Source organism: Pseudophryne corroboree, chromosome 2, assembly GCF_028390025.1.
Source record: "Pseudophryne corroboree isolate aPseCor3 chromosome 2, aPseCor3.hap2, whole genome shotgun sequence".
Taxonomy (NCBI): Eukaryota; Metazoa; Chordata; class Amphibia; order Anura; family Myobatrachidae; genus Pseudophryne; species Pseudophryne corroboree.
Window position 1 is genome coordinate 544,108,059 of NC_086445.1, and position 26,256 is coordinate 544,134,314.

At 45.6% G+C, this 26,256-nt stretch overlaps 1 protein-coding gene across 1 annotated transcript in view; it reads left to right on the forward strand.

Annotated features, from left to right (window-relative positions):
- Positions 1 to 725: 725 nt before the first annotated feature.
- Positions 726 to 26,256, forward strand: part of IFNLR1 (interferon lambda receptor 1) — a 103,430-nt gene continuing 77,899 nt past the window's right edge. The window contains exon 1 of the mRNA XM_063957185.1: positions 726 to 869. Within this exon, the coding sequence (XP_063813255.1) occupies positions 809 to 869 (61 nt within the window). The 5' untranslated portion in view covers positions 726 to 808. The remainder of the gene's footprint in view (positions 870 to 26,256) is intronic.

Here is a 26,256-nt window from a genome sequence, read left to right on the forward strand (position 1 = left end):
TACACCCTGAGGGGGAGGACTGGAGTGCCGGAGTTTATCGTCTACATATATATATATATATATATATATATATATATAATCTGGGGTGTCCATCCCTTAAAATTAGAGGGGGAGAGACAAAGGGGGTAGTAGGAGTTTTAAAATGGCCAAAGGCCGAATTCAATTACATGTGGTAAATTCCCGCACCAAGAAAAGGCTGGCTTTATTGCCTGGGAATATTCAATTACAGCTCCTTTTCCTTGTGCAGTAATTTACCTGAAAAGGCTCCAACAGAAATAAATGTTAACTGCAGCCTGTAGGGGTGATTGCAGGTTATAATTGAATAGCCCTGCCAGATCAATTAGCACACAGTAATTTATCCTGGCTACTTGAACCCACCCCCCAAATCTCTCCTGGAATTAGAGGTGGGCAAAGTACATATTTCAAGTGGGGACTGTTCGCACAGAAACAAAGCATAGATAAAACATGTAAAACATTTGTATCTCAGGATCTAATAAATAATAGTTGTTTTTTCTGAATAGTGTAGTGCTTCTATTGCTTATTTCAGGGCATACAGGTATTACCTGCAAAATTATTTTGACAACATTAACTTGTATAGTCTGTTTTAATAACCAGACATCATAGCATTGCTGGGTGTAAGATCCTGAGAGGAAAGGGTTATATGCAGAGTATAGTACACTCCCAGATGGACTTCCCCGATGGGCGGGTTTGGAATACGTGGGTGATACAGGTGCTGCCTGGTTACTTAGTCAGTCAGGAAAACCTGACAGAAAAACATGGTTTTGTTCACGGCGATTGTAACGTAGCAATGTCTGCCCAGCTTATATGGACACTTCTGCTTATTGGTTGCGTTGTCGGACTTGTACCAGGTATGTTATTTAAGGATTACATTTGTATAGTGTGTATAACTGTACAGACATAAGTACGTTTTGCAGGACCTTTTATGACAAGTTACAGGAAACGTAACTAAAATGCTGCAATAAAATAAACTATTTTAGAGTAGCAGAGAGCAAAATAGAAGAAAGAGAAGTATATAATAGACAAAATAAAAAAGATGAGATTAAAAAATACACAAGAAAGTAACAAGGGAGTGAGAAAGAGCTGTAGAGATAATACTAATTATTATTATTATTATTATTATTATTATTTAATACCAGTTATTTATATAGCGCACAGCGCTTTCCAGAGAATATTTGGCCATTCACATCAGTCCCTGGCCCCAGTGGAGCTTACAATCTATATTCCCTACCACATGTACATGCACACACATTCATGCTAGGGTTAATTTTTTGTTGGGATCCAATTAACCTACCAGTATATTTTTGGATTGTGGGAGGAAACCGGAGTACCCGTAGGAAACCCACGCAAGTACGGGGAGAATATACAAACTCCACACAGTTGGGCCATGGTGGGAATCGAACATGATCTCAGTGCTGTGAGGCAGTAATGCTAACCATTACACCATCCGTATCTTCATTGCTATTCAGTGTTTCTGAAGAAATTAGTGAAAGTAACATGTTGCGAAACTGAAAGCATAAACCTTTTTTGAAGTGCAAAAGGGGTGCGTGTATATACCTACAGTATACACAGCTTCAAAACCTCAGAGCAGTAAAAAAAAAACATAGACCTTCAATTACTATAATACATTACTATAATATATTTAAAAGGCCCAAACCAAATGCTTTTGGTTGTTAATGGAGGCACATTGTCAATCAGATTTTTACCTAACAGTGGCAGCTTGGAATGATATATAAACTTAATTACTGGGGTACATAAGAACGGCTGTACATGCTCTAATATCAGCAGCATTCTTGGGTATTAGAAAAATGGGTATATATTGCGGGATCACTGCGCTCGCCACACTGCGGGCTCTGTGGTGATCTGGGGTTGCCACAGGTTCTATTCCCACTCTATGGGTGACGTTGATACCCACGAGTGGGGAAAGTCCCTGTTGGTCGGCATGCTGACTGTTGGGACTGTGTGGGGGCTGGATATAGTGGGAGGTAATATGACTGTCGGTCTCCTGACCGCCGGTCACATAACTACATCCCGGAAAAATGTGTGGCTCCAAAATGCCTCCCAATAATGTTCAAAATAGTATAAATATTATCCTCATACAGTATACAGTTGGAAGATGATTGCTACAGGCTTGTTTGTGTGCGATCGTCTTCTCATCACACTACCAGGCCCCAGTGAAGCTATATAGTGTATGCAAATTTGACCTGAGGGAACAAGTGTTTGATCATATTTGACAGTGACCCTGATACTTGGGTCTTGGGATGAAATGCAGGACTCATACTCATATTTATATGTCTGACCAGCCTATTTGGATACTTACAGTATATAATGATGCCTATCCTTATTCTGTGTTTTCATACAGTAGCTGTCTAATATATAATAAACCTTCTTTCTACCCATTTTAATTTAATTTACCCTCTTAATAAGCTACATTATTTTCTTCTTTAACCAAAAATACTAAGGTTTATGTATCAAACAGTGAAAGAAGTGAAGAAGTGGACCTGTGGAGAAGTTGCCCAAGGCAACCAATCAGCATCTACCTATTATTTCATAGACTGTATTTGATAAATGCTTTGTCAAAGCTGATTGGTTGTTAAGGGCAACTTCTCCATTGGTCCACGTCTTCACCTCTTGCTACAACAACCCGTTACTGTATCAAAGTTGCTTCATTATGAGCATCACAACTACACATTTAGGGTCTGATAATGTGTTGGAGTCATTTGCATTTGCTTTTACATATAGTCATGCCAGCCTACTTACTGATTCATGCTCATGCGTGTATCACTCTGAGCATCCATACGAGTTGGTTCACCCACTGTTTTTCCATCAGTAAGTGTACCCAACCCATGTTGAGTGCAAAAAATCCATCATGTATCCCATCTACATCTGGATGCCTCAAACAAGTACGGCAGTTTGGCTACATAACCGTGACATTCCAAGGAGATGCATCTGTTCCGCGAATCTGCCTAGATAAGTTAATTTTATGTTGGGATGCTTCCGCTGCATTTGCAGTCCCAATGTGCAGTCAGTGGGGTATCCTCGATGCGACTGTTTTTTTGCACTTGCATCCAACTCAGAATCAGACCCTTAATGTATTCTTAATGTTACTTTACAAACACATAGACATTAATTGCTGCATATAGGCTATTTGGACTGATACAGAATTAAATGCATGCCCTATTGCGCAGTGTATCATGTGTGATTTCGCTCTGCGCATGCTCAGAAATTGGCAAGTGCAGGCAAATGCAGAGTTGTATGCATTGCTAACACATCTACGCCTGCGACCCAAGATGTTGAACTGAGTAATATCTGAGCATTCTTATGTTGGCAAAGTTAGTTAACACTGTTGAGCCTACAGTATATGTGGGTATGCAGAGCTGGATGTAATACCCCTGTTTGGAGGCATAGGGGTCGATTCTATTCGGCAACTAATGAATAGCGCCGGGAATTAGCTCCCGACGCTATTCAATTCAGCAACTAATTACCTGCAATTGTCGGGAATTCTTCTCTCATCCCCGGGGGATGAGAGAAAAAACCCGACAAAAGTGCTGCCTCGCGGCCGGCGCGAGGCTGATTCTGTCGGGAATCTGCCTCGCGCCGTAGAGTTAAGTCGGAGAATGCCCGTTCTCCCGACAATTCAACCTGTTTTGTCGGCGAGAACGGGCCATCGCCGACGTAACTAGTTGCTGAATTGAATAGCGTCGGGAGCTAATTCCCGGCGCTATTCATTAGTTGCCGAATAGAATCGACCCCATAGATACTGCTATTAGTAGAGTGTAGTCTGCAGTGATAATGATGACTATAGTAAGCCAGGCAACACTTCTTCCATGCACAATTCTTTCAGCTACAGTATGTTCTCCCAACTAACTTGTAACTTTGCATCAGGCTCATTGGCCCTCATTCCGAGTTGTTCGCTCGCAAGGCGATTTTAGCAGAGTTACACACGCTAAGCCGCCGCCTACTGGGAGTGAATCTTAGCTTCTTAAAATTGCGAACGATGTATTCGCAATATTGCGATTACAAACTACTTAGCAGTTTCAGAGTAGCTTCAGACTTACTCGGCATCTGCGATCAGTTCAGTGCTTGTCGTTCCTGGTTTGACGTCACAAACACACCCAGCGTTCGCCCAGACACTCCTCCGTTTCTCCAGCCACTCCTGCGTTTTTACCGGAAACGGTAGCGTTTTCATCCACACGCCCATAAAACGCTGTGTTTCCGCCCAGTAACACCCATTTCCTGTCAATCACATTACGATCACCGGAGCGAAGAAAAAGCCGTGAGTAAAAAAACTATCTTCATAGCAAAATTACTTGGCGCAGTCGCAGTGCGAACATTGCGCATGCGTACTAAGCAGAAAAACGCTGCGATGCGAAGAAAATTACCGAGCGAACGACTCGGAATGAGGGCCATTGTGTTTACATATTGCAAGAGACTTTCTACTGGCAAGCAAGTAACTACTGCAGCCCCTGAGAACCTGTACATAGGAAATCACGTTGCTACTTGTTCGCAGTGAAACCTGTTATGGGTTCTGTAATGTTCTGGGTATATTAGGACATATTGCAAGTGATGTTTTCTTTTGATTATCGGTTATAAGTCTGCCCTACAAAGATCAGCAGTCTGACCTACAAAGATCAGCAGACTGTTAACTCTACTCGGGAAACCAGAAGGGTTCTCCAGTGTAGTTTTATTAAAATGTGCATTCAATTATGGAATCTAGTCAGCAGGAGACTGCAGTTACCTGGGCAGGAAATTGGTAAATACAGCATTTAATCTGACATAAGGATGCTTACCTGTCTCCTAACAGAGGACGGGGTAAGCATTCAGCCGTCTGCTTAAAAATGTATTCAGACTATGGGGCATATTTCTTACCGCCTTTTTTTTTAACTAAAATACTGTGAAAAAGGGCGTTCACAGGGCTGGCATAATCACAGGGCTCATTCAGGTTGAATTGCAGATAATGCTAAAACGCAAAATCTGCAATCCTTTCTTTCGCATGCTAGGGGCCGCCCATCACAGGGCACCCACTTTGGCTGACCCTTGCCTCCGCTGCCCGGCTGTGAAGGCAGGCGGCCCGCTGCCATTTTTTCCATCGGAACAGCTGCATGTGATGTCACACAGACGCCCCCTCTCCCCTTTTTTCCTGAGCAGCCACCCCAAAATGGTCTGTGGCCGCCCCCACCCACTGTCAATCAGGAAGAGGTGTTCGCAGCCAATGCGAATACATTGGCTGCGCACACGCAGGATGGGACCTGTGCATGTGTACATGCACCAGACAGGGCAAACTGCTGGCATTACCCTTCACACCGAATACCCGGCGGTCTGGCTATAGTACATATGAAAAAGTAAATCCCTGCCTAAATCAGGCTTAGAAATAGGCCCTTTTCCTCCCTATCAGAGATTTCCCTAGGAGCCAGATAACATACACCCAGCCATGTCCCCATACTTTTGCAGAAAATGACATGTCAGTCTAAGCACATTTAACTAATGCAATCAAAAGGCTCAAACACACAAAAGTGCCAAATGTACTGTAATAAGAATATTTTTTTTCCCCACGCAGTCAGGATCAATTTAATCCATGATGCTACGGTAAATCAAGCAATACTTCAGGAGAAAATTAGAAAAGTTTAAATTGATAAAGATAGTTTCTAACATGGTGGAAGATTAGACTTTCACCTGGCATGCCAGCATTCAGACAGGAAGCACAGGCACAGAATGAATTACAGACAAGTACAGCAGGCATGCAACCTGAACCCCTACACAGACAAGTAGGAACACGTGTATAAATTGCTTTGCATTTTTTTAATGGTTTATTAATGAACCTTAATGTCTTTTTTTGCAGTAACTGTTACTACGTTTTTAATATACAGTATTTCAGGTAGTTTTGTGTGTTTTAATAACATTTTAAAACTTTATTGTAGTATTAATATTCAGCTGTCTATTCTAAAACCACAAGTGCATTTTCCAGCCAGTTGTTCTATAAGAAGCCCATCTGTATGACTGATAGGAAACCTAAAATTGTCTCACACCTCGCCCTGACGGAGATGACGCTGTAGCAGAAACCTACAGTAGTTTCAAATAACTGTTGATTGTGGTTATATAGTATTGGTTTGTGTTGCCACAAATATAATACAAGGTACTGTACTACCTTCAGGTTAGGCTTTTAGTTAGTAGTGCTTGATGGAAGCATTGATTCATTGATGATGATCATTATCTGCAAGGACCTTTGCGGTGTATAAGAAAGTTGTAAAATAAATTAATCATTCCCCCCTAAAAGAAAGTGAACTAAACACCAGAGCTTATAGCCAGGTTGCTGCTAATGCAAGGGGATAAACAATGGGTGCTCTGTAGAAAGTCACTACCAACATCGGACTATGACTGGCTAGACTGGTAACATTGGGATAATATGGGGTCTTCCTGATATAGTGGGACACAACCACAGCCTACTGTATTTAGCATGAAGCTAAAGTTTGCTATGCTTTAAATGGGATGAAGGCACGTTGCCAGCTGTCAGGATGCCGGCAGTCAGGGACTGACGCCAGAATCCAGCGGCTAGAAATTTGCAACAGAAGGAATGCCGATTTACAGGGGCTATTCCCACTCATGGGTGCCCGCAAGGGGCTTTGTTGCGCTCCCCCCTGCTGGCATACTGACGGCCTTGATCCCGACGCAGGTATACTGACTGCCAGGATCCCGGCAGCCGGCATACCCAACCCAAATCCTTTGACTGTATCGTCATGCAGAAACATCTAACACGTTAAGCTGTGTTGCGCATACAGTATATTAAGATACGTCAAATCAATTGGCAAATAATTTTTGTGATGCACATATTTCGCATATACAGTATATGGTGCGGATGAATTGTGTCAGACTCTACATTAGGCCCTCAGTAAACATATATTTAAAGTTTGAAAAGTTCGTCTTCATGAGCTTTGTGAATGGTCTTTGAGTGATAAAAATGTATTTACACATTTATTTGATGATATTTTTAAGAAGTGTTCAGGGACACAGTTGCTGAGCACCAGTAGCGGATCTTGCTACGGGCACGCAGGATTTTTGCCCGGGGTGCCACCTTCCGGAGGGCGCCACCGCCATAGCAAGATCCGCTACTGGTGCCCCCGGTCCTCGGTAGATGCTGTGCAGTGCGGTGATGCTATGTGGTGCACGATGAAGTCATAGCGCACCGCACGGCATTGTGGGAGTGGCACATAGACACTAGGGGTCATGATTGATGTCTAGTGTCTATACTGTGCTATGGGAGAGACGTCATGACGTCTCTCCCATAGATCAGAGGAGGAGCGGCGCCGGCGGCCAGAGACGGAGGGCAGCAGTGGTCGGGAATCAGGAGCGGGGATGGTGAGTCTTAATTAAACTTTTTTTTTTGTAAGGGGCACACCTCTACTGGGGGTACAAACGGGGGCATAACTCTACGGGGGGCATAACTGACCATGCCCCATTATGAAGCCACACCCCTATATTCGCCCGGGGCGTCACAAGGGCTATTACCGGCTCTGCTGAGCACATGTATCTAAGCCAGAATTAATAAACTGAACTCGGTCTTAGGGACCTATTTATCACCACCTGCATCCAACGATGCGGCTATGAGGTGATAAAATCGCTCATATTCACACTGCAACTGAACTTACGCCCCCCTCCCCCCCCCCCACGTGCCGCGTACCTCCCTGTGCATAATGAATATACTCACCAGTCCATGGAGCCGAATCCTGTGCGCTTCTGAGACCCCCGGTGCTGTTGAGTGCACTGCCGCTTTGCAGCGTCATTTTACTGCACTGGGGCCACAGCGCAGCACATGGAGGACCCGGCACCGCACAGGAGCACCGATCACCCTCTCCCTGGACTGGTAAGTATGGGTTTTTGTTTTTTTTTTAAACTTTTTTTATATTTTTTTATTTTCATTTTTTTAAGCAGTAATCAGCTTGTGTGTCCACTGGACACACATAGCTGATCACCGGAGCCCGGTCCCCGCACAGCTTTCTTTGCCAGGGGGCAGAGAATGCTGGGCATAGGCTGCAGATCACAGTGCTGCCCTGTGATTTTCACATGGCACACTGCAGGGTTTGTTTGTTTTTTACTTTTTTTTTAAAAAATTTGGCCACATCGCATTTCCCATTATAAGTATGGGAAATGCAATGTATGTTACTAAAAAAAATTACAATTAATGGGTTTGGAGCAGGTTTTTCAGTTTGGCTCTGCACACCCAAACTGAGCAACACTTGAATTGCTCCATCGGGCACCATCTAGTTGCTGCTGGCGCGCAAAACACTTGAAGTTCCCCCCATAGAGGTGAGCGGTAACGTTAGCCTTTTAATATATAGAATAGTACCCACTTCTATTGGAACACAATGAAGGCAGCATATGCTATGCCCCCCCCCCCCCTCAAATACAGTATATATATATATATATATATATATATACATACATACATACATACATACATACATACATACATACATACATACATACATACATACGATTTCCCAGCATGTAACACTTGAGAACAGACAAACCCTTTGAGGGTCTGTGAATGATGTCCTGATGATAATATGATTGTGTCTCTCTGTAGTCTTGAAGACGTGATACACTGTAACTAGCTCAGTGCCCACCTTGGTGATTTTTTACTTCCCTGATTCACGTGTAAGTGAATTTGACTGACTCAGATTTGACAGAGATTTCTTTATTTTAAACAAAAAAACATGTATACATTTGCATAATACGAGTCCACATTGGACTCCATCTTGTATCCATTGAGTTGTAATTAGTAGTCCCCGTCATACAGGTGTGTCCTCATACACCATTGCTGCAGTCACACCAAACAGCCCCTCTCAGTGCACCAGGTCCCATGTGACTCGGCCGTGCTGAGGGTCTTATTTGCTCAAAATCTGCATCTTCGCACTATTAAAAACAACTGGAAGTGATAAAAACTACAGTACAATATGTAGTCATAACGCACTGATTCATTTTATGTACGACATTTATACCTTTGAGTCTGAATCTGTATACGAAGTGCAACGATGCAAGGTCATACATTATTTTAATTTTATTTTTTTTCACACCAAGTTCCATTGTGCTTCATTTACAACTTTGTATGCTTTTATAACTAATTCCTGTGTGGTGAAACTTGCAGCCCAGTATAATAGTGTGAATGATATTTTGCAGCATCTGCAATCCGGATAAGATGAAATTGAAAGAAACAGTCACTACGCTATACAGCTCAGCGCGGCTCAGTCATCGCAGTCGTCTCACATGGGGGTAGATGTATTAACCTGTACAAGACATAAGGAAGTGATAAACCAGTGATATGTGCAAGGTGATAAACGTACCAGCCAATCAGCTCCAATATGTAAATTAACAGGAGCTGATTGGCTGGTGCATTTATCACTTTGCACATATCACTGGTTTATCACTTCCTTATGCCTTCTACAGGTTAATACATATGCCCCACTGTTTGGTCTGTTGAGGCTTGGTGCATGAGGCAGTGTCGGACTGGGGCATGAAGGGCCCACCAGGGAAATGCAGTGGTAGGGGCCCATTCTTAGAGGCTTGGCAAACCATTAGTGCATGGTCTGGGCCCCTTGATAAATAATATATATAGTAAATACTGCTAGTGCATGCATGATAATGTACCAGATTAATAACTAGAGATGAGCGCCTGAAATTTTTCGGGTTTTGTGTTTTGGTTTTGGGTTCGGTTCCGCGGCCGTGTTTTGGGTTCGAACGCGTTTTGGCAAAACCTCACCGAATTTTTTTTGTCGGATTCGGGTGTGTTTTGGATTCGGGTGTTTTTTTCAAAAAACACTAAAAAACAGCTTAAATCATAGAATTTGGGGGTCATTTTGATCCCAAAGTATTATTAACCTCAAAAACCATAATTTCCACTCATTTTCAGTCTATTCTGAATACCTCACACCTCACAATATTATTTTTAGTCCTAAAATTTGCACCGAGGTCGCTGTGTGAGTAAGATAAGCGACCCTAGTGGCCGACACAAACACCGGGCCCATCTAGGAGTGGCACTGCAGTGTCACGCAGGATGTCCCTTCCAAAAAACCCTCCCCAAACAGCACATGACGCAAAGAAAAAAAGAGGCGCAATGAGGTAGCTGTGTGAGTAAGATTAGCGACCCTAGTGGCCGACACAAACACCGGGCCCATCTAGGAGTGGCACTGCAGTGTCACGCAGGATGTCCCTTCCAAAAAACCCTCCCCAAACAGCACATGACGCAAAGAAAAAAAGAGGCGCAATGAGGTAGCTGTGTGAGTAAGATTAGCGACCCTAGTGGCCGACACAAACACCGGGCCCATCTAGGAGTGGCACTGCAGTGTCACGCAGGATGTCCCTTCCAAAAAACCCTCCCCAAACAGCACATGACGCAAAGAAAAAAAGAGGCGCAATGAGGTAGCTGTGTGAGTAAGATTAGCGACCCTAGTGGCCGACACAAACACCGGGCCCATCTAGGAGTGGCACTGCAGTGTCACGCAGGATGTCCCTTCCAAAAAACCCTCCCCAAACAGCACATGACGCAAAGAAAAAAAGAGGCGCAATGAGGTAGCTGACTGTGTGAGTAAGATTAGCGACCCTAGTGGCCGACACAAACACCGGGCCCATCTAGGAGTGGCACTGCAGTGTCACGCAGGATGTCCCTTCCAAAAAACCCTCCCCAATCAGCACATGATGCAAAGAAAAAGAAAAGAAAAAAGAGGTGCAAGATGGAATTGTCCTTGGGCCCTCCCACCCACCCTTATGTTGTATAAACAAAACAGGACATGCACACTTTAACCAACCCATCATTTCAGTGACAGGGTCTGCCACACGACTGTGACTGATATGACGGGTTGGTTTGGACCCCCCCCAAAAAAGAAGCAATTAATCTCTCCTTGCACAAACTGGCTCTACAGAGGCAAGATGTCCACCTCATCTTCACCCTCCGATATATCACCGTGTACATCCCCCTCCTCACAGATTATCAATTCGTCCCCACTGGAATCCACCATCTCAGCTCCCTGTGTACTTTGTGGAGGCAATTGCTGCTGGTCAATGTCTCCGCGGAGGAATTGATTATAATTCATTTTAATGAACATCATCTTCTCCACATTTTCTGGATGTAACCTCGTACGCCGATTGCTGACAAGGTGAGCGGCGGCACTAAACACTCTTTCGGAGTACACACTTGTGGGAGGGCAACTTAGGTAGAATAAAGCCAGTTTGTGCAAGGGCCTCCAAATTGCCTCTTTTTCCTGCCAGTATAAGTACGGACTGTGTGACGTGCCTACTTGGATGCGGTCACTCATATAATCCTCCACCATTCTATCAATGTTGAGAGAATCATATGCAGTGACAGTAGACGACATGTCCGTAATCGTTGTCAGGTCCTTCAGTCCGGACCAGATGTCAGCATCAGCTGTCGCTCCAGACTGCCCTGCATCACCGCCAGCGGGTGGGCTCGGAATTCTGAGCCTTTTCCTCGCACCCCCAGTTGCGGGAGAATGTGAAGGAGGAGATGTTGACAGGTCGCGTTCCGCTTGACTTGACAATTTTGTCACCAGCAGGTCTTTCAACCCCAGCAGACCTGTGTCTGCCGGAAAGAGAGATCCAAGGTAGGCTTTAAATCTAGGATCGAGCACGGTGGCCAAAATGTAGTGCTCTGATTTCAACAGATTGACCACCCGTGAATCCTTGTTAAGCGAATTAAGGGCTGCATCCACAAGTCCCACATGCCTAGCGGAATCGCTCCCTTTTAGCTCCTTCTTCAATGCCTCCAGCTTCTTCTGCAAAAGCCTGATGAGGGGAATGACCTGACTCAGGCTGGCAGTGTCTGAACTGACTTCACGTGTGGCAAGTTCAAAGGGCATCAGAACCTTGCACAACGTTGAAATCATTCTCCACTGCACTTGAGACAGGTGCATTCCACCTACTATATCGTGCTCAATTGTATAGGCTTGAATGGCCTTTTGCTGCTCCTCCAACCTCTGAAGCATATAGAGGGTTGAATTCCACCTCGTTACCACTTCTTGCTTCAGATGATGGCAGGGCAGGTTCAGTAGTTTTTGGTGGTGCTCCAGTCTTCTGTACGTGGTGCCTGTACGCCGAAAGTGTCCCGCAATTTTTCTGGCCACCGACAGCATCTCTTGCACGCCCCTGTCGTTTTTTAAAAAATTCTGCACCACCAAATTCAAGGTATGTGCAAAACATGGGACGTGCTGGAATTTGCCCATATTTAATGCACACACAATATTGCTGGCGTTGTCCGATGCCACAAATCCACAGGAGAGTCCAATTGGGGTAAGCCATTCCGCGATGATCTTCCTCAGTTGCCGTAAGAGGTTTTCAGCTGTGTGCGTATTCTGGAAAGCGGTGATACAAAGCGTAGCCTGCCTAGGAAAGAGTTGGCGTTTGCGAGATGCTGCTACTGGTGCCGCCGCTGCTGTTCTTGCGGCGGGAGTCCATACATCTACCCAGTGGGCTGTCACAGTCATATAGTCCTGACCCTGCCCTGCTCCACTTGTCCACATGTCCGTGGTTAAGTGGACATTGGGTACAACTGCATTTTTTAGGACACTGGTGAGTCTTTTTCTGACGTCCGTGTACATTCTCGGTATCGCCTGCCTAGAGAAGTGGAACCTAGATGGTATTTGGTAACGGGGGCACACTGCCTCAATAAATTGTCTAGTTCCCTGTGAACTAACGGCGGATACCGGACGCACGTCTAACACCAACATAGTTGTCAAGGACTCAGTTATCCGCTTTGCAGTAGGATGACTGCTGTGATATTTCATCTTCCTCGCAAAGGACTGTTGAACAGTCAATTGCTTACTGGAAGTAGTACAAGTGGGCTTACGACTTCCCCTCTGGGATGACCATCGACTCCCAGCGGCAACAACAGCAGCGCCAGCAGCAGTAGGCGTTACACGCAAGGATGCATCGGAGGAATCCCAGGCAGGAGAGGACTCGTCAGAATTGCCAGTGACATGGCCTGCAGGACTATTGGCATTCCTGGGGAAGGAGGAAATTGACACTGAGGGAGTTGGTGGGGTGGTTTGCGTGAGCTTGGTTACAAGAGGAAGGGATTTACTGGTCAGTGGACTGCTTCCGCTGTCACCCAAAGTTTTTGAACTTGTCACTGACTTATTATGAATGCGCTGCAGGTGACGTATAAGGGAGGATGTTCCGAGGTGGTTAACGTCCTTACCCCTACTTATTACAGCTTGACAAAGGGAACACACGGCTTGACACCTGTTGTCCGCATTTCTGGTGAAATACCTCCACACCGAAGAGCTGATTTTTTTGGTATTTTCACCTGGCATGTCAACGGCAATATTCCTCCCACGGACAACAGGTGTCTCCCCGGGTGCCTGACTTAAACAAACCACCTCACCATCAGAATCCTCCTGGTCAATTTCCTCCCCAGCGCCAGCAACACCCATATCCTCCTCATCCTGGTGTACTTCAACACTGACATCTTCAATCTGACTATCAGGAACTGGACTGCGGGTGCTCCTTCCAGCACTTGCAGGGGGCGTGCAAATGGTGGAAGGCGCATGCTCTTCACGTCCAGTGTTGGGAAGGTCAGGCATCGCAACCGACACAATTGGACTCTCCTTGTGGATTTGGGATTTCGAAGAATGCACAGTTCTTTGCTGTGCTGCTTTTGCCAGCTTGAGTCTTTTCATTTTTCTAGCGAGAGGCTGAGTGCTTCCATCCTCATGTGAAGCTGAACCACTAGCCATGAACATAGGCCAGGGCCTCAGCCGTTCCTTGCCACTCCGTGTGGTAAATGGCATATTGGCAAGTTTACGCTTCTCCTCCGACAATTTTATTTTAGGTTTTGGAGTCCTTTTTTTACTGATATTTGGTGTTTTGGATTTGACATGCTCTGTACTATGACATTGGGCATCGGCCTTGGCAGACGACGTTGCTGGCATTTCATCGTCTCGGCCATGACTAGTGGCAGCAGCTTCAGCACGAGGTGGAAGTGGATCTTGATCTTTCCCTAATTTTGGAACCTCAACATTTTTGTTCTCCATATTTTAATAGGCACAACTAAAAGGCACCTCAGGTAAACAATGGAGATGGATGGATTGGATACTAGTATACAATTATGGACGGGCTGCCGAGTGCCGACACAGAGGTAGCCACAGCCGTGAACTACCGCACTGTACTGTGTCTGCTGCTAATATATAGACTGGTTGATAAAGAGATAGTATACTCGTAACTAGTATGTATGTATAAAGAAAGAAAAAAAAACCACGGTTAGGTGGTATATACAATTATGGACGGGCTGCCGAGTGCCGACACAGAGGTAGCCACAGCCGTGAACTACCGCACTGTACTGTGTCTGCTGCTAATATATAGACTGGTTGATAAAGAGATAGTATACTCGTAACTAGTATGTATGTATAAAGAAAGAAAAAAAAACCACGGTTAGGTGGTATATACAATTATGGACGGGCTGCCGAGTGCCGACACAGAGGTAGCCACAGCCGTGAACTACCGCACTGTACTGTGTCTGCTGCTAATATATAGACTGGTTGATAAAGAGATAGTATACTCGTAACTAGTATGTATGTATAAAGAAAGAAAAAAAAACCACGGTTAGGTGGTATATACAATTATGGACGGGCTGCCGAGTGCCGACACAGAGGTAGCCACAGCCGTGAACTACCACACTGTACTGTGTCTGCTGCTAATATATAGACTGGTTGATAAAGAGATAGTATACTCGTAACTAGTATGTATGTATAAAGAAAGAAAAAAAAACCACGGTTAGGTGGTATATACAATTATGGACGGGCTGCCGAGTGCCGACACAGAGGTTGCCACAGCCGTGAACTACCGCACTGTACTGTGTCTGCTGCTAATATATAGACTGGTTGATAAAGAGATAGTATACTCGTAACTAGTATGTATGTATAAAGAAAGAAAAAAAAACCACGGTTAGGTGGTATATACAATTATGGACGGGCTGCCGAGTGCCGACACAGAGGTAGCCACAGCCGTGAACTACCGCACTGTACTGTGTCTGCTGCTAATATATAGACTGGTTGATAAAGAGATAGTATACTCGTAACTAGTATGTATGTATAAAGAAAGAAAAAAAAACCACGGTTAGGTGGTATATACAATTATGGACGGGCTGCCGAGTGCCGACACAGAGGTAGCCACAGCCGTGAACTACCGCACTGTACTGTGTCTGCTGCTAATATAGACTGGTTGATAAAGAGATAGTATACTCGTAACTAGTATGTATGTATAAAGAAAGAAAAAAAAACCACGGTTAGGTGGTATATACAATTATGGACGGGCTGCCGAGTGCCGACACAGAGGTAGCCACAGCCGTGAACTACCGCACTGTACTGTGTCTGCTGCTAATATATAGACTGGTTGATAAAGAGATAGTATACTCGTAACTAGTATGTATGTATAAAGAAAGAAAAAAAAAACCACGGTTAGGTGGTATATACAATTATGGACGGGCTGCCGAGTGCCGACACAGAGGTAGCCACAGCCGTGAACTACCGCACTGTACTGTGTCTGCTGCTAATATATAGACTGGTTGATAAAGAGATAGTATACTCGTAACTAGTATGTATGTATAAAGAAAGAAAAAAAAACCACGGTTAGGTGGTATATACAATTATGGACGGGCTGCCGAGTGCCGACACAGAGGTAGCCACAGCCGTGAACTACCGCACTGTACTGTGTCTGCTGCTAATATATAGACTGGTTGATAAAGAGATAGTATACTCGTAACTAGTATGTATGTATAAAGAAAGAAAAAAAAACCACGGTTAGGTGGTATATACAATTATGGACGGGCTGCCGAGTGCCGACACAGAGGTAGCCACAGCCGTGAACTACCGCACTGTACTGTGTCTGCTGCTAATATAGACTGGTTGATAAAGAGATAGTATACTACTAATATTATATATACTGGTGGTCAGGTCACTGGTCACTAGTCACACTGGCAGTGGCACTCCTGCAGCAAAAGTGTGCACTGTTTAATTTTAATATAATATTATGTACTCCTGGCTCCTGCTATAACCTATAACTGGCACTGCAGTAGTGCTCCCCAGTCTCCCCCACAATTATAAGCTGTGTGAGCTGAGCAGTCAGACAGATATATAATATATATAGATGATGCAGCACACTGGCCTGAGCCTGAGCAGTGCACACAGATATGGTATGTGACTGACTGAGTCACTGTGTGTATCGCTTTTTTCAGGCAGAGAACGGATATATTAAATAAACTGCACTGTGTGTCTGGTGGTCACTCACTATATAATATATTATGTACTCCTGGCTCCTGCTATAACCTATAACTGGCACTGCAGTAGTGCTCCCCAGTCTCCCCCACAATTATAAGCTGTGTGAGCTGAGCAGTCAGACAGATATATATAATATTATATATAGATAATAGATGATGCAGCACACTGGCCTGAGCCTGAGCAGTGCACACAGATATGGTATGTGACTGAGTCACTGTGTGCTGTGTATCGCTTTTTTCAGGCAGAGAACGGATTATAAATAAAACTGGTGGACACTGGTCACTATCAGCAAAACTCTGCACTGTACTGAGTACTCCTAATGCTCCCCAAAATTAGTAAATCAAGTGTCTCTCTAATCTATTCTAAACGGAGAGGACGCCAGCCACGTCCTCTCCCTATCAATCTCAATGCACGTGTGAAAATGGCGGCGACGCGCGGCTCCTTATATAGAATCCGAGTCTCGCGATAGAATCCGAGCCTCGCGAGAATCCGACAGCGTCATGATGACGTTCGGGCGCGCTCGGGTTAACCGAGCAAGGCGGGAAGATCCGAGTCGCTCGGACCCGTGAAAAAAAACATGAAGTTCTGGCGGGTTCGGATTCAGAGAAACCGAACCCGCTCATCTCTATTAATAACATCAATGCACTGTAGAAAATACACCATAGTCCTGTGCAGTATAATGTAACATATTCATACTGTATAATTGAGAGGGTGGGGCCCACCAGTGGTTTCCCCTGTACCCCTATGGGCCAGTCCGAGCCTGGCATGAGGGTACATCTGTTATAGAAAAAGACATCCACTTTTCACAGATTCTAAATTAGAACCTTTAAGCTGCAAACGCATCTAAATATATCTTTCTAAGAAGACAACTTAAAGGCTGGTTGGATCGAAAATCTGGTAATGTTTGGGAACAAACAACAATCAACCGCTTGCTCCTAAACACTGGAAAAATGAACAAAAATGGTTGCAGCATCACCATGTACCTCTCTCTATCACCCTCTGCCTCCCCCTGTCATTCACTGCTTTCCCTGTTTTGACACTCATTTACACTAACATGGTACACTACCAGCATATTACAGTATGTAGCATATTATGAACACCGGATATGTCGAAGGAGGGGTCCAAATCCTATTTTGCACTTGGGCCTACCACTTGCAAGCAGAGCCGTAACTAGACATTTTTGTGTATCAGAAAGAGAATTGGTTCCCCCCCCCCCCCCTCCAATATTTAAAATAGAAGCGGTGTGCACTGAAGGCGCATACGAAAAATATAGGGGTGTGACTTCATAGGGAAGGGGTGTGGTTTCATGGGGAAGGGACGTGACCACAGAATAGCTCCCCTAGTTATGTACTCAGGGTCACCATGCACTTGCAGGGCAAACCACCCCATGGCACCAGGAAAGCAGCCCAAATCACATGAAGCACAGAGTTTGCACTTTTCACCCAGCAGCTCCACTGCACCACAAAGCTGCAATGTGCTGTGTCCATCAGCTCCCTGACCCCATGCTGCCTGGAGCAACCCAGCTTCTGGGGAAGGTGCTGCTGTCCTATACAATAAGCACAAGTTTCAGGTGGGTCATCACATGTACCAGCCATCAACCTGTAGCGCTACTCACTGGGAGCCATTGCTTTCCCTGGCCCTCCTGGTATGGACGGACCACACAAATGAGGTCAGTGAAAGTCTATAGCTCGGACCAGCGAGCTCACTGCTCTCCTCCTGCTGTCCAGTGTCTCCTCCCCGCGCAAGGAGCTCTCTCACCTTCCCATAGGCATGGCAATCACAGGTGGATGCTGGCGGTGCGCTCAAATAGCAAATGCGCTGTGGGCTAAGCACCTTCTGCACAGCCCTAGTTACGGCCCTGCTCGCAAGTATGTGTTAACATACCAAACAATAAAAAGTGCCCTCTATTTGGTCTTTTGACTAAAAAATTACACAAGGAAAATTGAATTACAATCTATATATGCACATCTGGAAAAATCCCACAAATGCCACTTCAGTTATTAAACGTCTAACATGTTATGTTTGTGAAGCAACCTTTGACCAGGTGAATTCACTTCTCTTATGCCCCCTACACACTCAGCGATCTGCTGCACGGGGGGAACAGGAGGTGAGGGGGGGGAGTGAACTTTCTTTACTCCCCCCGGCTCCATAGCACTGTATGCTAATATGGACGAGATTGCCCATATTGGCCTGCATGTATAAGCGACCCGGCACCAACGATGAACGAGCGCAGGGCCGCGCATCTTTCATCGTTGGTGCCTATACACTGAATGATATGAACAAGTTCTCATTCATTAATGAACGAGAACGTTCATATCGTGCAGTGAAATCTGTAAGTGTGTAGGGCCTATTAATCTCTGCACAGAGCAAAGTTTGAAAATGGAGTCTCAGGAGTATATTTACTAAAGTGCCCTACACACTTAAAGATTATCTGTCCAATCTTTCTGGTTGGAACAAAAGTCTGGTAATGTATGGGAGTAAATGACAATTGACCATTTGCTCTCAAACACTGGACAACAGACAGAAATGAACTTTCAAACAAATTGGTTAAGTTTGTTTTGTTACAACAATTGATCTTAACAACCATTTCTGTCCATTTTCTGGATATTGGGAGCAAATGGTTGATTGTCATTTGCTCCCAGACATTGCCAGATTTTCTTTCCAATCAGACAGATTGGACAGATAATCTTTAAGTGTGTAGGGCCCTTAAAGCTTCTAAAATTGAAAAGTGGTGATATTGCCCATACAGTCTGTCGCAACCAATCCAATTCTGTCTATCATTTTCTAGGATGCAAGAGAGAAATGATAGACAGAATCTAATTGGTTCCTATGGGCAACATGACCACTTTTTCATTTTTAGAAGCTTTAGATAATGTACCCCATAGATTCATTTATCTGTATGTGGATGTATATTACTTTGAATCAGTACTTTGTGCTATTAGTGACAGTCTGGAGAAGGCATAAGGAAGTGATAGACCAGCGATAAGTGCAAGGTGATAAACGCACCAGCCAATAGGCTCCAATATGTAAATTAACAGTTAGGAGCTGATCAGCTGATACGTTTATCACCTTGCACTTACAGTATCACTGGTTTATCACTTCCTTATGCCTTCTTAATACATCTGCCCAGTATTCTTTATGTATAACAATAATTATAATTTTATTCATATAATGCTTTTCTCCGGGAGGACTCAAGAAGCTTTACAGAAATCATGAACATAATACAGAGGTTAGATTTGCAGGAAATACAGAAACCAATGATCTTAATACATGGTTGATGCCGCCATTTTGGATAATAATTCCAAGTATTATTTATCCTATACATCTGTATACCAGGATAATGCTTCAGTCTTACGCCTGACGGCTACCATCCCTTAAGGTCCATCAATTCATTTGTGTCAGTGTTGTGCTTGGCAGAATGGCACCCAATGATGCTGCTCTGCCAGACCTGTGCCATCTCGGGCATCACACGTCTTATAATCGGGCATTCAGGATTTAAACACAAAATCCAGTCCGTTCTCTGCATTGAGGGCCCTCTCATAAGGAAATAAAACCTACAGGTTCTATTCCCAGTCTATGGGTGTTGTGGATGCCCACGAGTGGGAGTAGTCCCTGTTAGTCAGCATGATGACTGTAGTGCTTTTGATCGCTTGGGATCCCGCCGTCGGCATGGTGACCGCCACAATCCCAAGCGCTGGTCACGTGACCGTATCCCATACAGACAGCTGAAGACTCACCTGTTTAATTACATAGATGTACGTGTATTTGTACTAGTAAACTAATAATATAAAACCACCTGAGTCAACTCAAGACCAGTTACAAGCCTTGCGCTGATAAATGCAATACATAATACAAATAGTACCTAGGTCAGTAGTTTTACCCTGAGGTCCGTGACAATATTTATGTACGTCATCATGCATACTGTACAAAAGGATTTGCTGATACCGATTCCGTTTCACATTGACTACCTAAATGAGTTTCATAACTCCTGCATATAAATACAAACGACCTACATAAGAGTTATGACATGGGTGTGGTTCGTACTATAAACAAGGTATTATCCTTGATTCGGAGGTCAACATAGTTGCATTCACTACTTTCTGGATTTGCGGCTGCTGAAATATGCAAATTCTAGTTTCAGCCCTCCCCTTGTGCACTTGTGTGTGATGGAACAGGCAAGCCCTGAGAAGACCACTTTCAATGGCCATGGAAGGTGTAAATCTCCGGTGGTTGTAAATACTCTACCATCAGAGCATCATCGCTCTCACCATGGATACTTGCACCAGCCTTGGGCAGATACAGTGGGGGTCATTCCGCTCGCTAGCTATTTTTTGCAGTGCTGCAATCAGATAGTCGCCGCCCACAGGGGAGTGTATTTTCGCTTTGCAAGTGTGCGAACGCTTGTGCAGCCAAGCAGTACAAAAAAGTTTTGTGCAGTTTCTGAGTAGGCCTGAAGTTACTCAGCCGCTGCGATCACTTCAGCCTGTCTGGTCCCGGAATTGACGTCAGACACCCGCCCTGCAAACGCTTGGACACGCCTGCGTTTTTCCAACCACCCCCTGAAAACGGTCAGTTGGCACCCATAAACGCCCTCTTCCTGTCAATCTCCTTGCGATCGGCTGTGTGAATGGATTCTTCGTTAAATCCATCGCCGAGCACCGATCCGCATTTCACCCGTACGATGCGCCTGCACATTGCGGTGCATACGCATGCACAGTTTTGCCAAGTTTTGACCTGATTGCAGCGCTGCAAAAAAATAGCTAGCGTGCGATCAGGTCGGAATGACCCCCAGTGTCTCTTTCTCAACATGGCCTCGGTGGCTGCAGTACTGCATCTGAGAATGCAACCACTTGCCTTGACATGCCTGCGACACTCCCATAGCACACCGATAAGATGTTTTCTTTTTGCGTTCACTTCAGGCCACCTCCCAGTCACTACCCAGCAACACCCATGGTTTTGCCTTGCTGTTCCTTATGCCAGCGCGTACAGAGTTGTACACTCAAGCAAATGCGCAAAGGGGTTTTCTGGATTTGCACATGTTCCGTAGCAAATAATTGCTCAAATGCGCACAAATCAACATTGCATCCTGCACTATTATTAATATGCCAAAGCAGATAGTCATTAAGTGTAAATGTTAAGTTACATTTCATTTGAAATGTATGTAACAGAATTTTGCAATAAATGTATGTTTTCCTTCTACAAAAATATCAACAGAATCAAAGGGGTGGCGGACAGCATAAAAGTTAAGAACCACTGATCTACATGTGTATTAGAGTGGAATTTAACCTTGAATCCACTAATGTGGGTTCTACTTATTGTTATATCAATAACCTTTATTAGTTTTCTATTCTGTTTTAGTTCTGACTGGTGAACCCGTTTCCAACATCACCCTTACCACTCCTGTGACAGAGGCAGTTGCTGTTTACGCCTCTAGGTTTCCATTGTATAAAAAGGGTTAAAGTGAGTGTGTACTGATGGTTAGTGGTTTACCTCCTGCTCATTTCTGGAAGAGCAGGTTTAATAGTTCCATGAGGCAACCAGGTAGTACAAGCAAACAATGTAAGTTGACTTTTACTGAGGAATGTGCATAGGTTTTTTTTTTTTTTTAAAGTCAGCCTCAGTTTACATCACTTCAGGCAGTGATTAATTCTCACAAGTTTTGGAATATGTGCGTCAACGAACAGCCCAGTACTTAACCAGTGGGGAGGTTTATTGACTGGGTAGAAGTGGATGCAAGTGGAACAAGGCCCTGTATAGCAACTCTCTGGTGGTGTGGATGCATCAATCGTAGGTCTATCCTGGAGCTAAATGGAAGACGTCTGTCTCGCACTGTGATGCTCTAACTGTAATCAGTGCTTTCTTACAATAGAGCTGTTTGGGGAGTGATAAGGGTGTCTAGAACTTTCCCATTAAAACTGAATGATTGATTGTGTCTTTTCCTATTAAATATGGGGGAATGTTATTTCCAGATGCATATCTACATAAGGTTCAAGTGGAGCCATGGCCGGACTGGCCACCTGGCACATGCCAGAAGGGCCGATTGGCAGGTGGGCCGAACTGGTCATTCAGAGATCCCGGAAGGCCGCGCGCAGCCTCTGGCTCTCTGGTTCCATGGTCTCCCCTGCCCCCGTGCAACCTTCGCCATGGTAATGGGGGTGTGCCACGAGTCCACGCCCCCATGACTCGCGGCACACCCCCATACACCGTGCGGCGCGCCCCCCCATGATGCGCACGCGTTCACGAATGCCAGGGCCGAATTAAGGCCCCAGTCCATCGCTGGGTGGGCACCCAGCCCACCTCGCTGGGAAGCACCACAGACTTGGGCCTTCCTCTAACATGGAACAAAGTGATTGTTGTACAGCCCCCCCCCCCCCCCCCCTCCACCACACATACACCTCTATCACTCTCTGTGGAACAAATATTTCTACAGCATGAAGCAGGAACAACTGATTAGGCAGCACTTTGGTCTGCTCCTGGGGCACGGACTGAAACATCTTGTGTGTTACACCACTAGAATAGTCACCTGTGATCCTACTACATTTTATACCAGTTGCAAAACACAGCAGCCTCAGTGACAGTTGGGTGGCATATTCTCATCCCTTGACAATGTGGGCTTCAGAAAAAGTAACGCTATTTCTCAGTACATTAAAGACTACTACTGTGTATGAGCAGTGTCTTTCTGTCCGTTTTCACAATAGTGTCTTTCTAACTATGCTACGTCAACGGACCCCTTCTTTCAAAGTGGTATTTATCACATGGTGCATACACACTGGGCGTTTTTGTCCAATGTGTATGCACAGCAATGATGTTAATATCGCTGGGGCGGAAAATCGCTCAGTTCATACATGCTGAGCGATTTTCACCCTGGCCCAGCGATGTTCACTGGGGTGAACCACTTTCTACAGTAGGAGACTGTGGAAAGTGGTTTACTTGGCTTGTAAAACAAGCCAATGAATGGTGGCGGCGAGCGATGATGCGGGAGTGCGCATCAGCGCTCACTGCCCGCCAGTGGTGCAAGTAGAAAAAATGTCTTACAGGTACTGTGTGCGCGCCCCCAAAAATGGGTGTGGCCAAATGCCATATGGGGCGTGACCAATGAAAATGTGGGCGTGATACACATATGGGGGATGGGCAGATACACATATGACCCCCACAGTGCCAGATACACGAATGCCCCACAGTGCCAGATACACGAATGCCCCACAGTGCCAGATACACGAATGCCCCACAGTGCCAGATACACGAATGTCCCCCACAGTGCCAGATACACGAATGCCCCCCACAGTGCCAGATAAACATTGCCCACAGCAGTGCCAGATAAACATTGCCCCCCACAGTGCCAGGTATACATTGCCCCCCACAGTGCCAGGTATACATTGCCCACAACAGTGCCAGGTATACATTGCCCCCCACAGTGCTGACTCCCCCCCCCCCTCCCCAGCTCACCGCTGTTGTGTTGTCTCCCGTGTGTGAGGGAAGGAGAGCGCAGCCTGCGCCTCTCCTTCCCCTCATCTCCGGCGGGTGAGTTCAATATTCAGCGCCGATCCGTGAGCCAATCAAAGCTCCGCGAGCTCTGATTGGCTCACGGGCAGCGCTGATTTGAACGAAGACACTGAGGGCAGGAGAGGCGCAGGCTGCGCTCTCCTCCCCTTACATCAGCGGTAGCAAGCGGCGGCCCGTCGGTGTGGGTACGGCGTACCCATGGTGAAATTCTTAAGGGTACGCCGTACCCACCCGTACCCGCATACTTGCACCGCTGCTGCCCGCCCATACACACTGGCCGAGTTTGAGCTCAAAGTAGCTCAAAATGCCAAAAGTGAGCTACTTTAGCTCAAAATCGCCCAGTGTGAATGGGCCTTAAGCAGAGGCGTAACTCTGGGAGGCAATGGAGTCGGCTGCCGCCGGGCTCCTGCCCTGCAGGGGGCACCACTCCTCAGGGATGTTGGGGACAGGAGTCCCAGCAGGCATTTGTAGCCATGAAGAGATATAACCACTGACATACCTTAGTGGTGCAAGCTGTCTCACTCTTCTGTGCACATCTGCCCCCTTCCCCCGGCAAGTACTACAGTCACCTGCTGCTGGCCGATGGCTGTCGCTGTGCAGGGAGGATGGGGGTCTCTGCTGGTGGTTTCTGGCTCCTAAGTCTCCTCTGTGTGTTCTGCTGCCACCTGTCCCTCCTCAGACCCTGCCCATCCCAGACACCCAGACCCCAAAGTACAGGATGGGTGTTACTGTGTGCGTATGTGGGGAGGGGGGGGGGGCTGTTTCAGACATAGGCTGCATGTTACTGTGTGTGTGTGTGTGTGTGTGTGTGTGTGTGTGTGTGTGTGTGTGTGTGTGTGTGTCAATCTCTATCTTTCTAAGGGGGGGCACCAACATTTATCTTGCCTCCGGGCACCCGCGACGAACTTACGCCACTGGCCTTAAGAAATACAACCTAGGGACGGTGCTGGTTGGTTTACCCTTCCCTGTCATTACACTCACTGCCTTTTAAGATTCATTAGCTGTCAATAGTAATGGAGTACTTGAATCAGTAGATAGGGGGGATGTATCAAGCCTTGGAGAAAGCTTCTAGGTATCCTTTATCTTGGACAGTCTGTAAAATTACAGAAGCTCATTGATTGCTTCGGGCAACTTCTCCACTTTACAGCTCTCCAAAGTTTGATAAATCTCCCATAGGGTGGGATGTACTAAGAATCGCATCCATGGTGTGGTACATTACGCCACTTACTGCATATATAATAATCGCATATGTACTTACATATGCGATTAGTATCGCAATGGACTGTTCTCCTTTATAAGAGCTGTCCTTTGTGATGTCAGGACTTCCGGGTGTAGCACACGGGGGTCGCTCTGCACATGTGGCGGCCGCTGGCGGTGCTGGGAGGGATCCCTCTCAGAGCAGAACGCAGAAAGAAACCCATAGGCATCTATAGGGTAATGCAAGCAAAAGCATTCCGAGCTTGGTACACATGGAAAATGTGGTTAAAATCCCAAAACGCCGGTTTTCAGGTTTAGGAGTCTATTTACTAAGCCTTGGATGGAGATAAAGGGGGTAATTCTGAGTTGATCGCAGCAGCAAGTTTGTTAGCAATTGGGCAAAACCATGGGGGTCATTCCGAGTTGTTTGCTCGCAAGTGAATTTTAGCAGATTTGCTCATGCTAAGCCGCCGCCTACTGGGAGTGAATCTTAGCATCTTAAAATTGCGAACGATGTATTCGCAATATTGCGATTACACACCTCGTAGCAGTTTCTGAGTAGCTTCAGACTTACTCGGCATCTGCGATCATTTCACTGCTTGTCGTTCCTGGTTTGACGTCACAAACACACCCAGCGTTCGCCCAGACACTCCCCCGTTTCTCCGGCCACTCCTGCGTTTTTTCCGGAAACGGTAGCGTTTTTTCCCACATGCCCATAAAACGGCCTGTTTCCGCCCAGTAACACCCATTTCCTGTCAATCACATTACGATCGCCAGAACGATGAAAATGCCGTGAGTAAAATTCCTAAGTGCATAGCAAATTTACTTGGCGCAGTCGCAGTGCGGACATTGCGCATGCGCATTAAGCGGAAAATCGCTGCGATGCGAAGATTTTTACCGAGCGAACAACTCGGAATGACCCCCCATGTGCACTGCAGGGGGGGCAGATATAACATTTGCAGAGAGAGTTAGATTTGGGTGGGTTATTTTATTTCTGTGCAGGGTAAATACTGGCTGCTTTATTTTTACACTGCAAATTAGATTGCAGATTGAACACACCACACCCAAATCTAACTCTCTCTGCACATGTTACATCTGCCTCCCCTGCAGTGCACATGGTTTTGCCCAATTGCTAACAGAATTCCTGCTGCGATCAACTTGGAATTACCCCCAAAGTGCATGGAGATAAAGTACCGGACAATCAGCAACTACCTGGCATGTCACAGACTGGGTTTAAAAAATGACAGTTAGGAGCTGG